Source organism: Lipophrys pholis, assembly GCF_963383615.2.
Source record: "Lipophrys pholis genome assembly, chromosome: 10".
NCBI classification, from domain to species: Eukaryota; Metazoa; Chordata; class Actinopteri; order Blenniiformes; family Blenniidae; genus Lipophrys; species Lipophrys pholis.
Window position 1 is genome coordinate 19,196,052 of NC_137640.1, and position 16,225 is coordinate 19,212,276.

General features: G+C 39.2%; 1 protein-coding gene across 1 annotated transcript in view; it reads left to right on the top strand.

The window, feature by feature from the left end:
- The window catches only part of anos1b (anosmin 1b), a 51,803-nt gene that overhangs the window by 9,861 nt on the left and 25,717 nt on the right, over positions 1–16,225 (top strand). The window contains exon 2 of the mRNA XM_080473205.1: positions 6,629–6,676. Coding sequence (XP_080329331.1) covers positions 6,629–6,676 — 48 coding nt within the window. The remainder of the gene's footprint in view (positions 1–6,628; positions 6,677–16,225) is intronic.

A 16,225-nucleotide genomic window follows, 5' to 3' on the forward strand; every position in this document is an offset into this window, starting at 1 on the left:
AAACCGAAGTACTAAAAGGACAAAACTTTACACATCCCTTTCACCGAATAACACCAGTTCACGGAGCATTACAAATTGTTTTAATAAGATTCGCCTCACAGGAGCTAATGTAAAAAAAAAACTTTCACTCCGACAGTAGTGTGCAATAAAACAGAGCGATCTCATTAATTTGTATGGAACCAGTCCATTGATGCAGTGTGTGCCAATACACAGAGTTCCAGCACAACAACACGGAGTCATTCAATTAATGTGCCTACCGCAAAAAACCTCTGATATGCACATTGTTGGGCAGTGACATTCATGCAAACACACTTCAGTAGATTACGCTAAAGTGCATCTCGTATTTTTACTTGAATTAAGGAGTTTTTCTAAATGACTTGCTCTGTTGTTTTTCTGGCGTGCACTCACACACACACACACACACACACACACTCACGCGCGCGCGCAGAATCCTGCCAGCGGTTTCTCCTTATTCAGCTCAGCAACAGGTGGTGGTGGTTCGCCTGCTCGCAATAGTTGGTGAAGAAAATGAGCAAGTAAATATAAATGTAAACAATGTAGTTTTCAGGATGTACAAAAATGTTTTATGAGAAAGGGAAATGTGTTTGCTGGACCTCAAGAATGCACACAATGTTTTCTGGCCAGCAACACTGCCGGAAAGGCACTTAAAAAAAAAAAAAAGAAAAGAAAAACCCACAGAGGTTTTTGTTTGTTTTTAACAACGATTTCTTTTTTTTAACCCTTAAAATAATTGAAGTTGTCTTATAGCCACAGTCATGTCTGTTCAATGCTTAGCTGAAGTCTTGATGTGTGAGTTTGCATGTCCTTACAATCTGTAGGTTTGTTTTTATTTTTTATTTTTTATCATCAGTGTGAGTGATGATTCCACAATCTATCCAAGGTTTCTCCTTCCTCTTACATAACGTCAGTTTGGTCTGTTGTGACCCTAGTCTGGATTAGCTGATTATAGAATATAAACAACATGTCACCTTTTTATAACACAACAGTACCTTATGCATATATATTTCTTTGGTTTGGATAGCAAAGTGGTGTTGTGGCAGCATTAACTCACAGATAAATGTGGGTTCGATTCCAGGCTGGTGCTTTTTTGTGTGGTTTGCACATTCACCCTGTGCTGATGCGTGTTTCTTTTCAGTCACTTGGTCTTTCTCCCACAATCCAAACACATTATTTGGATAATAAGTGACTCTAATGTGTGTGCGTGCGTGCGTGCGTGCGTGCGTGCGTGCGTGCGTGCGTGTCGTCTGTGATGGGATGACGACTTGAACAGAGGTCTGTACTACGACGCTGGATTTTCTCTTATAGATAACTTCAAGGATTAACTCTGGTTTTCCATACTACGACACTCGCTCACTTCTTATTGGGATAAATCACCGTGGTAACTGACTCTGAATGTCTAAGATAAGATATCCCTTTATTTATCTCGCATGTGGAGAAATTTGCATTGGTACAGCAGGATAGTACAGAGAAAGAAGCACGCATAGCAGGAACTAAAAAAGCAGATAAAAATACAATATAGCAGAAGAATATGCAATATGTCTAACGTGCTCTGGAGCAGAATTCGTTCTGGATAAGATCACAGTGAATGTAAAGCTCCGCCTCCTGACCAATCAGATCTCTTGGAAAATGACCTGCCCATTCTTAAATGATGGTAATTGGTGATTGGTGATTGGTGATTGGTGCGCGGGTTCAGCACTGAGCTGCAGTGGTGAAAACAAGATAAATTAATCTTGAGCTATCGTTTTGACATAATAAAATAAATCCTGGTCACTGAGCTTGGAAGGATTTTTTTGTTCTTGTTCTTGACTTGTTCCAAGGTCCACAAGGTTTGATCTGGAAAAATGAGGTTAATGATCACACCTGACAGAACTGTAGAAACATGAATTTATAGAACACACATCTTCTCATGCCGTCGCGGTGATGAATTCATATTCCAACACAAAACACTCACAGGGGAAACTCAGCCTCAAAACAACTGGATGTAAAATGTCAACTAAAAGAAGAGCAGTGAGGAAGCTCTGCCTGAAACATTTCTGCTGTAATAAAGGGAAACTGAGTGATCACAGTGCTGCCCGTTTATATTGTCCCATCAATTAATCTGGTATAATCTCACCAAGTCACGCATTAACAAGTCAGGAATGTTCTGGCTTTGGCTGCAGCAGCAATGTTGCTTTTAGCTGCTGGATGTGTTTTAATTCTTCATTTTCTCAGAGAATAATTGATCCTTCATTAATCTGTAAACTGCTCTGCAGAGTTTCTCCGGGTGTGTGATTGGTCAGATGCCGCAAACTCCGCCCCATTTCATGTGAACGCTCACACCTAGGTCTGGGTTGATAACCTGCTTCGTATTAACAGTTATCAGGATCCAAAGTGTCTGGATAAGTCAACCCAGGAAACAGAGAGAGATCCTGGATATGTTGATCACGGTTCGTAGTACAGGCCTCAGGTCAGCAGCGCCCTCATGTCAGTTAGTATAATTCCAATAGCTCCTCTAAAACATACTTAAATGGAGCCTTTATAGGTGATTGAAAAGCTATATGATGATATATGGTGGCTGATATCTGAATAGTGAATCCAGTTTGAAGCTGGTGAAATTTCGATGTTTGTGTGTATGTTTGGGCACATATCGATTCAACAGATTGGAAGAGTGGAAGTCTAGTCGGCTGCTCAGAGGTTAGTTCGTTTTAAGGTTTTACAGAGTTGAGAAATCCTCTATTGTAAGGTCTGTATTCACGGCTGCTGGGATATTTGTGATGCAATTAGTAACACCTGGGCGGCGTCTGTTTCAGGAGCCTCTTGCAGACAGGAGGAAGCTTAAAATGTGAAAAGCAAGGACATGTTTCTGTTTTGGTCTCTGTAGTGAAACCATGACACTGGATCCTCTGTTCTTTTCCCCACAGACTCGTTACTAAATCTAGTCATTCGGGACTAAACCTTTGCTTTAATGCTCCGCTGCTTTCTTCTTTCTCTCGCCGGTCTCCAAAAGCAGCCTGCTTTAGCTTTAGCACCAGCGTTATCCCTTTTAACAACTAGCACAGATTACTGTTAAGCCAGGGGTGTCTGTCCCATCAGAACTAATTCAGTCTTAAAGGCATACTCACATGCCATAGAAATCACCCTCATATTTCTCTAATGATTAGACTCAGCTTTGTCTCAAACATTTTGCCAATATTGACACGAATAAACATTATGGGCTGTCCATCTATCTATGAATGTTTTTATTGAGTTAATCTCAGTCTTTGTGAGTTAGTCATATTTTTCTTTTCTGTAAAATTTCCGTCATTTTCCCATTTCACAATCATTTCTTAGTTTATTTTAGCAATATAAAGGAAATATTCCCAGTCTAGGTTTTAGTAGAATCTGAATGAAAGTAATAGGAAAGCAGTTGTTTCTTTAGTCAAGAGATGGCTACGTCCTCGAGGAGATTAACAGGAACGTGCACACAAAACAGCAGTATGAGCTATATTCTGTGATTTCACAAGAAAAACAACAAAAGCAATCAGACAGGGGTGTGACTGCGAGCTGCTGCTGAATGCCTTGCTTGTAGGAAATAATTCAACCTAAAATCACTTTTGTGATATTCTGAGTCTAAATGACACAAGCTCTAAACTGCTGTTCACATCGCGACTCAGTCGTCAGGAAAGGATTTGAAATAAAATGTGCCATAATTTAGCTGATTTTAGACGGGGTTGGAGTCTGTGACTGCGGTGGCTTTTCACAAATTTCACCTTGACAGCCGACCCAGGTCTAAATGACAAGAGACGACTTTGTTAACATTTCAATCTACAGTAACGCGAATACACTACAGATGTGTTGACTATGATGCTGCATTCTATTAAATATAAGACATTATTTAAATGGAGTTTGTATTTTTTTAAGTAACACTTATAGCCCAATCTGGAGAGGAAAGTATTATTTTTAAAAAGGCCTTTTTAAAAGTTTGCAGTGTGAAATATACTTTTACATTGCATCAGATTTGTTTGTGATATTTCTTTCAACAATATTCAATTGTAACATTTTTTTGATCATACTTAAAACTTCTATTTACTGATAGTTTCTCATCTCTGGCCTTTTATATAGCATAATGCTTTTTTGGTGCTCCTGCTTTGTTTTGACAGTGTTGTTTTCACATATTATATATTCAATTAGTTATCTTAGAATGGACCAAATCTTTAATACAGTCAGCAGCTGGACAGCGGGGGCAATAGTAAGCAGCTAGTGAGAGAATATGAGCGGAATGAGTCAAACAAAATTCGATGAGGACTTGGAGCACTAATCAGTTTCACGCAGCTTGAAGTCTGTTGGTTTAGGAAATGTCAAAAGAAAAGTCTGGTGAGGCAGATTTGTCTCTTTTATTGTCAGAAAGGAGCTCTAGATTCTTATAAATAATCTGTCTGAACACGTCTCTAAAAGTATGTCACAAGCTTAAGTCTTCCTGAACTAAATATAACACAGGCGATCTGGTGACAGGAGTTTCTCCTCTGGGAGACTTGTAGTGAACAACTGAGGGAACAAAGTCACCGTACATACGTCAAAGTGTGGTTCAGGTACAGCTATTTGATCAAATACCGACAATTTGGAACTGTGTTGAATGTTAAGGATGACTGAGCATCTTCTGTCCCGTTAAATCCCCTGACCCCTAATCTGTAACCTTTAACCTGAGCACCGCTACCCCAACTATAACCCTGTAACCCTCAGCAAACTAAAAACACCATTGTGTGTGTGTGTGTGTGTGTGTGTGTGTGTGTGTGTGTGTGTGTGTGTGTGTGTGTGTGTGTGTGTGTGTGTGTGTGTGTGTGTGTGTGTGTGTGTGTGTGTGTGTGTGTTGGATAAGCCCCGTTAACGACTGTTAAACCTTCTCTTGAGTGAACTGTATTTAGCTTGAACCAAGATCAGCTCTTTATACAAACGCACGTACGCACACATGCACGCATGCCAGACCAGAAGCTGCACACACCACACAAACCAACAGGCCGACACAAATGTGCACACGCAAGTATTCTAATAGTTGTTTTGAGGATGCACAATGGCATCATGATAGTGTGTTCATGATGACAGGGGAGTTCAGAGGGAAAGGTACTGCAGCACAACTGACTGACTTAACTTGCCAAAAACGGTTTAAAACAGCATACAGGCCTTTTGACTGCATTTTTAAGGATTGCATTTATTAAAAACGTCTTGTTTGATTCCCCAATTATATGGAGTCTGAGCGATGTGCTCAGAGGCAATGGAAGGTCTCCAAAAGTAAATGTGCACAAAACAGTCAAATCTACAATGTAAGACAGCAGACGGCATCATTGAGCAGTTCTGACAAAAGACAAAACAACAAAAAACACCACTATCTTAAAGTCTGTGTGCCTTTGATCACATTAGTTGGTTATTATAGTTTAAAATCAAATAAAAATCTTCTTGCTATTCATATTGTTATCAACAAAAATTGTACGTGATGACAATTTGGTACATGGTGTGTAATTGTGTATTTGTACCATGTGCATGCACATATAGGTGCTTAAAAGTACTATTTTCTTTCGTTATCTGTTATTTGCGTTTATCTTGTTTTTCACTTAGAAATGTTATATTTTAGGTGTTGTGAATCACTGCCTACATAACTCATGAGTCCATATTCGACCCTACTTCCAAGAAAGTTGCGATGATGGGTAAAATATGAATAGAAACCAGATATGATGATTTACAATTCCCATTAGCAGACATTCACACAGCTTTTTCACAGATTTGTGAATACCTTATTTCTGGCCTGTTGCCAATCAATCCGGCTAAATGCAAAATGTTCCTCAGGTTGAAGCACATACTTTTCCTGTCTTTTACTATTATTTCCTTGTATGAACTTCTGAAATGTGCTGCTGCAAGATAATTTAATATTGATTGATATTTTTCATGGCATGAAAAAAATGGCGAAAATCTTTGCCTCGACATCAGAAATGTTGTCAGTGAACAAATGTGAATAAAATGTAGGTATCAGATCATTACGTCCCGTTTGAAAACCTGAGTACCTTTGCATAGTTATGTGTATACTGTAGTAGGAATAACATGGCTGGACGTTTCCTGCGTTCACATGGAGTACAGAGGAGCTCATTATGGCTTCTTCTGTATTTCTGTTGCTGTAGTCATGAGGTGACATCTGCCTCTGTCACAGTGGTTGTAGCAGCCATGTTTACTGGTGGTCTTGACTCACTTTGAGCAGTTAACGGCGCACACATACACCCACACTCACATATATACACGTGAACATATATCTTACCAAGTGACACAGCCTCCGCCTGTCTGTGTGTCTGTCTGTCTGTGTGTGTCCGTCTGTCTGGTTTTCCAGCCACAAACACAGTGTGTTACGTCATTTTTCACCCAGAGGATAATTACATTCATAAGAGGTTGAGTGTGTGTCTGTCTGAATGACATGTTTGCTCTGGTGAACTAATTTTGTCAGTGACTTTTCATGAATAATATTTAGCTTTCGGACTTAGTGTATGTTTGACTGTAGTTTTAAATGAATCATCGAAATGTGAGGGAAACGATGTGAAACACTGGCTTTGTCCGTGAAAGATTCATTCAGTGTGTGTTTGTTTTAATCCTTCCTTTTCCTCTCTTCCAGAGCGACCAGGTTCTGGTTTGGTGTGAAAACCACAGACGCTGTGCTCAGGTAAACACACTGTTAATATACTTGGACTGTCATCGCCGTCGTAAAATTCTCAGTTTCAGGTTCACCCAAAACATACCTATAATTCAGTTCAGTATAAAGTTCATGTAGCAAGTTATTCGCCACGTGACCTGAGTGAGTCACCTGAGGGCATTTCACCCAGGAAGGAAGGGTAATACCTCACAACAGAATGTCCAACCAGCATCATTTGTGAGTAATCACATCCCTTTGCCTAAGGGATTTTTATCCAGTCATATCCCAACCCACAGCCCTGTAACTATGCCTCTGGCACGAGATTAAAGACTTAAAGACTGTTATTCAGCCGTACCTCGTACCTGTTTGTGCATTTACACTTTGGACCTGATTCACTGAGGCCCCAAATAACACGAATAAACTAAATTGCATGTTCAGCCAAGATGATTGACTGATAGGATGAGTGGCATAACAGGAGTATTTGAATGAGCTTTTTGCTTGTGTTACTGCTGCGTACGCTATAGAAAGATGTGGCCTGCGATTGCAAAATAAGATGTGGTCAGAGTTGATGGAGTGATGGAGGAAGTTAGCAAAAATATTGGAGGAAAAACAGTCAAAACCCCAAACTTAATAGGATTACAAAAGACAAAATGTGAAATCTGAGTTTGAGGCCAGCTGAGGAGAGGCCCTTCGCTTCTATATTTGAATCCATGACCGTCTCGCTGTGAGTAGCAAAGTAGCAAACTTAAGAGTGTTTTGAAACCAGAGGTTGTAATCGTTATTTTTTTACCTGATTTAAACAATGCAAACTGAATGACCTGCAAACATATCAACGTCACATCAAAAGTAAATGTGACCACGGTTTTTCTTTTCAAAACTTTGCTGCAGTTACTCACACTTGTCCAATCCTTGTGCGTATGAATGGAAAGTGTGTTTCTCATTAGTTGATACATTAAAAGCGTAAATAATGAGGATTAACAATAAGTGTGAAATGCCAATAAAGAGGTTTTGTGATTGACTCCCAGCCATCTGTGGCCCTCAGTATGAAAACTTAAATTTGCCAAATAAGTTTCCTACTGTCTTAAATGAAAGTGAATATAAAAATATACATCAAAGTATGGAAAGTGTATAAAATACCACACTTACTAAATACTAAACACGCAGGGCTAAGCATCATTGTTTGACTCAAAGAAACATATGTCTTTTCCTCTCTTCACCTTAGGTCAGACTCTAAAAAGCCTCCACATGGCTTCCATAACCTCGCAGGTTATGTTTTCAGTTAAAATAATATTCTCCTGAAGGAGTTGCATTGCAATGTATTTTTACCTTAAATTCAGAACATAACGGTGGGTGTTTTATACTACTGATGAAAGAGCAGAGACGTGCGTGTCAGTGGAACCAGACATCTCGATGTCTTTATGCAAATTAAGAGCTTAGTCATTTGAGTTCAGAAAAATATTCCACCTTTCAGAAAAAAAATCATAGTAAAGAGTGAACAAGATGAATTATTCTGGGTGAAGGGTGTATCCAACAGATGTCTGTTAAATATCTGTCCACCCTTACCGTTTCAGCTTTGACCTTAACTCACTCAGCTTCAGTCCAGCTGGAAGCACACCTGAGTCATATTTTAGTTTGTACAACATTTCCAAGCTTTGCCACAAATTCACCTGACAGTTGGATAAAGGGATTTTTCTATTTCTAGTGTGTATTTCAGTAGTGTGCGTGCATTTATAATAGGGTCAGCCGAGGTTAATGTCAACAGCAGCCAAGGGCTCGCCCCCTGTGAAAACTTCTACCACCGCTGTTGGTGATACCCCATCAGATGTCATCTTTCAACTATACTTACTCCCACCACCACCTCACACAAAATAATCAAACATGTACTCCTTTGACCCTTCCTAGCTGATCTGTATCTGTGTGTTTCTTTTTTTATATCCCGGCTATTTGAACAAAAATTCAAAATTAAAAGGAAGAAAATAGTAGACAGATGAATGCTATGCTCCACCATGTCACCCCTGCTCTTCGTCTTGCAGTTACATGTGTGAATACTAGTGGTGCACCATGTCGTTACGTCCAACAACAGTAGTATGACTCTGTACAAACCACAACTTTCCTTCCAGATGGCCTGACACTGACATGCCCAGTGTCCGCTTGTGCTCGTTTGAATTGCAAAGTTATTAATTTTTCACTTTTGTTTTCACAGTCTGCTGAAAACGAATACTATCCAGCTTGTGAAAGTAACCATGGCAGGCCAACCAAAATAAATTTGAGGGAGAAACCCATATTCGGGTCTTTAAGCATCATTACCAAGTATTAATCAAAATAATGATTTATATTGACGGAGACAGTCCACTACTGTTTGATGCTCTCAGGGTCTATGTATTTGTTAACAGCTTGTTTGGTAGGCATGGTTTAAACATAACACATCATTGAATCAATGTAAATAGAAGTTGTTTTTTTTTTTACAAGAATTAGATTAGACTCAGATCTTCATTTTTCTTGAGAGGAAAATGTTATTTAAAATAGGACAAATATTTGAGTTCAGTGTTGGAGTGGTTAACACTCTGGGTTTGGGTGCCTGAGGAATTGTGCTTCCAATTTTCTTTGGACACTCCAATTTCCTTCCATAGTTCAAAAAATATATATTTGACTTCAATTGGTGACTCAAAAATTTCCAATGGGCATGAATGCCATCATTTCTGCTTTCTTGTATGTTTTTTTTTTTCTCTGTGAAATTGCTGTGAAATGCCTATATTTTTGTTGGTACTACATAAATAAAATTCAATTGAATGCTGTTAAGGACAACAGTAACTTTAGGAATTAAGCTCTGGCTGATATGGATGCTTCTATAACTCCGTTCTGTACCTGCAACCTGAGGTCAGTGGAGTTTACACCTTATTGAGAACATGTGTGAAATCCTGCTTCATTGTAGTTGCAAGGTGTTTAATGGTCATTTAAGTTGGTGAGGAATCCTTTTGATTATACATGTGAGTTTGGTCTGGTTTTTATTAGACACCATGCTTTAGAAGCAAGGTGAACATCCATCCATCCATGTTGATCTGTTGAAGAAAACACATGGGTCTGCACAGTTTGATTCACAAACCTCTTTCTCCCGTTTCTGTTTCTGTTTCTGTTTCTGTTTTATAAACCCAATTTTAGGGCTATTAGTAAGGCTAATCTAAAAAAATGTGACTCAGTCTGAACCTGCGTTCCACTTCAGGATCTCATAAAGCCTTTTGGCAGTGAAACATGCTCAATAACTTTTGACAGAGATTTTTACCAAACAATTTAGGGACTAATATTAGTTTTCCTTAAGCTCCTTCTCAGGTCTTTGTGCAGACTTGGAGCTGGTCTGAACTCAGTTGTTCTCGCCGGGTTTTATCACGTGTAACACATAGTCACTCTCATCACATACAAGTCACACCCACACACACTAAAAGTTGGATTTTATTTCCCACGTCGTCTATTTCACTTCGGGAGTGAAAATGCATAATTGCTTTTTTCACATGGAAAACTATTTGAGCTTCACAAGTGTGTTAAATCTCATACTCTCGCTTGGTTATCCCACAACAATGCAAAAACAGTCATTGCATTATAACACTATTCAGAGCAACATGTTCTCATCGCTCAGGACTGAAACTTTCTCTAAAGGTGCTTCTTGAGACCGTGGAGTTCCCTAACCAGGGTAAGAAACAGGGTCAAGACAAACTCGACAGCAGGTAAACGTATGCACACCTGTGGAGCTTCATATAGATCTCCACATGCTCTTTTCGAACATCAAGACTGAACATTTCTGTGTTTAAGTTTCACAAACACTCCCCAGACAGATGTCGGCCTGACACATATGGTTTGTGTCACATCGTCAGTGCGCTCTCCTTTCTCTCTTTCTCCCCCTCTCTCATGGAAACACACATGGAAGTTCACAAAAAGCCTAAACTGCCGGCCTCACACAATTCCTCCATCTGTCCATCTCGTCCTTCTTTTATCTCTTCTTCCCCGTCTTGTTCTCCTACGAATGGCACGCACACATGCCTAGAAGACACAGTAATGTGTACCAGGTGTTTGAGACAGCAGGATGTCCAACAACAAACAGTGAAGAAGGGTGGAACAAGGGAGCAGAGGTATCAAGTCAATGCGATTCTTCCTGTTATCGTCATCTTTTCCTCATTCATTCATCAAAAAGAAACAAGTTTACATTTCCCTCAGTAACAAATGGATATTTAGTTTGAACTTCTTATGGTCAGAACTTAAAAACAAGCACTGCCTTTCCCAAATCGCTCCACTTCTGTTAAGTTATTCTGATCCACGTACCCTGGCCTCATCTATGTATAAGCAGATTCTAATAAAGTGAGAAGATTTCTCTTAGTTCTCTTTTCTTTAAAATAATTGTGCTGGTAGAAATCTAAGACATGCTCCCCCTGCGCCCTAGTTCGACACGACATCTTTCTCAACAGCTTCAATCCAAGGTAGGGTGAATTCATAGTGCCTCTGAAATCTTCTGGCTTCTGTTTTATTCTATTTATATCCATTTCCCTGAAGTGCAGTGCAGTGATCTTTTAGGGCAACTGTATGAGAATACAGCCAATTTGTCTGAGGCACTCAATCTCACTCTGAAGCTCCTTAAACAAATCAGTGGCTATTCCTTACTTTTCATAAAAGCCTGTATACCCCAAATCACTCCTCTGGTTCACGGCTGTCATGTAATGCAGTATCAGTGTCTGTTTGATATAACAAACTACGTTCAACATTTAGTCAAAACATCTGGAGAAAAATGCACCTAATGCCCTCACAGCATTTGAGGAGAATATTTATTTATACAAGTGTTGTTATGAATAAAACATTGTAAATCATCACTTTAATGTAACATTGCTACTGGGAGTAAGATTTTCTTAACTTATCACTTTTTCAAAACTTACCGTTCAGTTACCATTGCTAAGTTGTTGAGCTGCAGTCTCTCTGTGTCCTGCTCACGGAGCCGACTGTAGCCTCAGGCAAAAAAAAAAAAAGATCTGAACAATTACTTTTTCACTAAACTCCAGTTTACAGTAAAGGGAGTGCTTAATTATTCTTGAAATCATTAATCCTGACAGCAACATGAAAAAAGTGATGGGCCATGCAATAACAACATTAGCCTGGCGATGTGGCATTAAACTTAATGAGCGAATGAGTCATCACACTGTTGTTGTTTTTTTGTTTATCTTTGTGTGACTGTATGAGTGTGTGTGTGCATTTTCAGTGCCAAAGCAAGGATCCCCATAGTGCACCCTGTTAAGATATTAGTATTCTATAGTTATTTGGTTGTTAAATTTTATGTAATGCTTTTTTATTGCTTTATTACTGTCATTTTGACGATTGCTTCAGTCTGGCTTTTACAATGTAATTTTTTGGGGGGAAGAATATCTACTGCATTGCTTGAAACAAGTACGACAACAGAGGATGCTTTTTTCTCTTCCAAAACAAGCTTTTAATGTCTCGAAAAGTTTTCTTTAAAGTATTTTTTGTCTTTAAGAGCATGATAAAAACCCCATTAATTGTAATGAAGAAGCAGCTGATCTCATTAGAAAATTGCTTTTAACTGAAAAGTCTAGCTGATACGAACAGAGGCTTGAACATGTGTGTGCATTGCAAGCTTGCATTTCAAAACTCAAAAATTAAAGCAGAAAAATGGCTTTGCAGAATCCACCTTAAACCATTTAGTCCTGTTTATTTGCCAAGTCTCAAAGTACCGTAAATGGTGCACATATGGATTGTAGCCGATATATACCTAGAGCCTTTAACAATTGATGACAAGCTGAACACATAAATATACAGCCTATACTCTCACATTGCAACCACTGAACTGGTGACTGTGCGTAGAGATTCAGCACATCTGGTGGTTGTCTTCCTTTGTCTTTCCATGCCCCTTTGCTTATCCTCTGGACCTGTTTCACAGTTTGTCTTTCATCTCGTCTCTCCTTTTCAACTGACACTCAGTCCTTTCCACCCCTTCATCCACTCTGAAACCACATCTCTCCTCTCCTCCCTCTCCCATTTCCTCAACGCCCTCTCGCCGAGTGTAGCTGTCATCCCTCTATTGTGGCAGGTGATGCCATAAAACAGCAGGACAGAACGGCGGTGGGCCGAGAATCATTGTGTGAATAATTATTACCGAGATATCTGAGGAGCTCCTCTGAATACTCTGCACACATACAGTCATTAATCTCGGCTCTGTTGTTACATTGTGTTGGTGCGTTAAACAGTAACATCTTCCACCTCTGACCCAGACTGTGTCTGCAGCTCTCTCACACTCTCATAACTCATTGTGTTGTCTTTCGGTCCAGAGGTGTCCACTCAGCTCTCAGCTCCTCATCCACAAATATAGTACGTGTACTGCGGTGATTTATGCCATCGAAGCCATATTTTTGAGCACTTCGCCATCTTTTCAATCTTAATCGACATATCAATATTTCTTACATAAAACTACACTTGTGAAAATCTACAGTGTTAAAGGTTAAAACAGACATTGTTTGAGCATTTGACTATTACCTGTGAAGCATTCTAACGTTAAGACATGCCAACCCCTATAATTGTTTTGGGAATGACCAGCTTTACGCATTAATTAAGTCTGCTTTTGATAGAACAACCATAATTATTGCAAATTAAATGAAGTTTTTTATAATACAAAGTGCACAATAAAATGTTACATTAAGTTTACATACAGTCTTGTAAAATGTCAATTATAATGAGACATTAGCTACTTGCCAGTATTTAAAACTGTACAGGGAAAAGTTTTCTTCTGAATAAATTGGTTTATAAAACCTGTTTTTACATGTCCATCAATTTATTCGTCATCTCCAGTCATTTAATCTAAGCCGTGGGAGGCTGGAGCTGTTCACAGCTGACTGGATTGAAAAGCAGAATACACCTGGACAGGTCACGACTCCATCACAGTGAGAGACACACTCATGCACACAGTCACACCAGCAGACAATTTAAGAGTGACGGTCACCAATTAATTGAACCAGGAATGCTTTTGATTATGTTGAGAAACAAGATTACACATAGAAAACCCATGCATGCCCAATTAGAAAATTAATCCCACACAGAAAGACTCTGTGCTGCAATAGAACTGGGTGTTTATCACTGTGATGTAACAGTGCTAACCAGTTCTCCACCATGATGACACATGGGAACACTTTGTTAAACTTAAACCTCAAAAATACTACTAAATTATATCTCTGATAATCCCATCTATGGAATCCAGCCTTGCGTACTTAAAATAAAACAATTTGTTCAGATACATCATTTTCAGGCAACATTTCCTAGAATGAGCACATCCATAAACAAATCTTTTTTTTTTCACTAAAAACACATCATCATTAAAAACAGAGTTAAGGTTAGACTGCACATCTTATGGTGGTTTTACTGACTTCACACAAACAACACTGGTTTTATTCTGACAACTAATATGCACGTACAGTTATATCTACGTATTCATGGTTGTTTCTAACATCAAGACACCTCCGGACCACCCAACAATGAGCTTCAGTGGGTGTAGTAGACGTTGTGGTGTTTGATGAAAGGTAAATAAATCAGGGCGAGCAGAGGAAGAAGGGGAGGAAAGGTGCTGAAGTGAAACAAGAGAAAAGCAGCACTGACTCCAGAGTGAAAGGTCACTGAGGAAAGGAAAAGCACCAATGATGTGAGAATGAGGCGAAAACATCTAAAATAAAGAGGGGACAAACGAGAGCAGGAGAAGCAGGACATGAAATAAAAACATGGGATTGAGAAAATTAACATTTCTTAAATTGATCAGAGCCCGTAAAGAAGGAGTGGAGAGAGATGGAGTAGCTGTGTGTGTGTGCGTGTGCGTGTGTGCATGCGCATGTGCGTGCGCGCGTTTGCTTGGGAGGTGTTTTGCAGAGATTTTGACAACCTTAAGCTCAGAGCAGCACGTGGTCGGGTGAAGACACCCATGGGAGCTCTATGAAGAAATACATCAAATTTCAGGATTCAGTTTCGTGTGTGTGTGTGTGTGTGTGTGTGTGTGTGTGTTTGTGTGTGTGTGTGTGTGTTTGTGTGTGTGTGTGTGTGTGTGTGTGTGTGTGTGTGTGTGTGTGTGTGTGTGTGTTCTATTCAGGCTCCTTCTGGAATACATCATTGACTAAACAGAGGAGAAAATGGGAAAATAACTTAAAGTAGTAACTCTGGCCAAAGTTATTTTTTGTGGATAAAGGCTTCAAGGTGGCTGTGGTTTGCTCCCTTATGAAGAACGAAAGCTGTGGTTGCTTGGATTAGTTGTGGTTGTAATGCTTTCAAATATGACAAGTTTCCATGGTAAAGGGAAACATCAAAATCTTCAAACAATCTTGTAAAACTCTAACACACATTGCATCATTCCTGTATGCTCAGACAGAACAGTGAGGTCGCTCATAATGTAAAAGAATCTATTTTGTTCATGTTGATGGATAGAGAAGAATGGTGTGTGGCAGGTAGCAATATGTCAGTAATCCAGGTTAAAGTATTCAAACATGTTTCATCTCTTGTCTGAAAATAATTTTGATGAAGATGATGGTGATGATGATGTTTTCAACTTAAAACCCACCAATAGTATCGTTTTTCAATGAGAACAACCAAAAAGAACATTTCCTGATATGCCAAATGTTTTAAATGAATCCAGATTGGCACAGATTGTGTAGTGGTTTGATCAGGGTCTTTCTACTTGGAATGCTATGGCATTTACTATGGAAAAGGTTTTATTTGTATGATTGTCTGTGTCTCTGTGTTGACCTGCCCAAGGTGTACCCTACTTTTATCAAATATCAGGTGTCTACTTCGACTGAAACAATATCACAGATATATGAATGAGAACAATCCAGCTTATGAAGCTTGGGATATACATGTTTGAAATATCCATAATATCCAGCTCCAGGTATACAAGTAACTGGACCATCTCTGCTTTATTCTGCTTGAATCCTGTTCAGTGTCTAATCCCAGTGACTAATCCCATGTAAGCATGGGTGAGGGCAGGATACACCATGGACAGTCCATCACAGGTTTAATTTTCCTGTCATTTGCAGTAGGAGATACTTACAGACTATCCCAACAAACAAAACACCCCTAAGCTTTCAGATGATGAGCAATTCATGTTAGCCATCATTTGAATGACGGTTCCAGGGGAGCTGGAAAAGCTTTATGGTCCATCACAGGATGTCGACACAGAGAGAAAATCAGCAGCATAGAGCTCAAAAAATTCAGAGTCATCAATTTACCGAACATTCATGTGTTTGGACTGTAACATGCAGCCAGAGCAGCTGTGGGAAATGGATCCAGGCCAGAAATTAAACCACATTATATTCAGTTGTGACACCTGATATATTGTACTATTCTCAAACTCTATATGATAACAGCCTATTTCATTTAAAAGAAATGATTTACGCTGATCTACTTATCAACTATTTTTATGTGAAGTTTTAACACAGAATAACTTTAGCAGAAACCCTTTAAATTAAACCAAACTTCCCTCTGTGTGTAAAGTAACTAATGCTCCTGAACGGACTCAATCATGACAAAGGGAGCTTCATGCATACAGAAACTGAA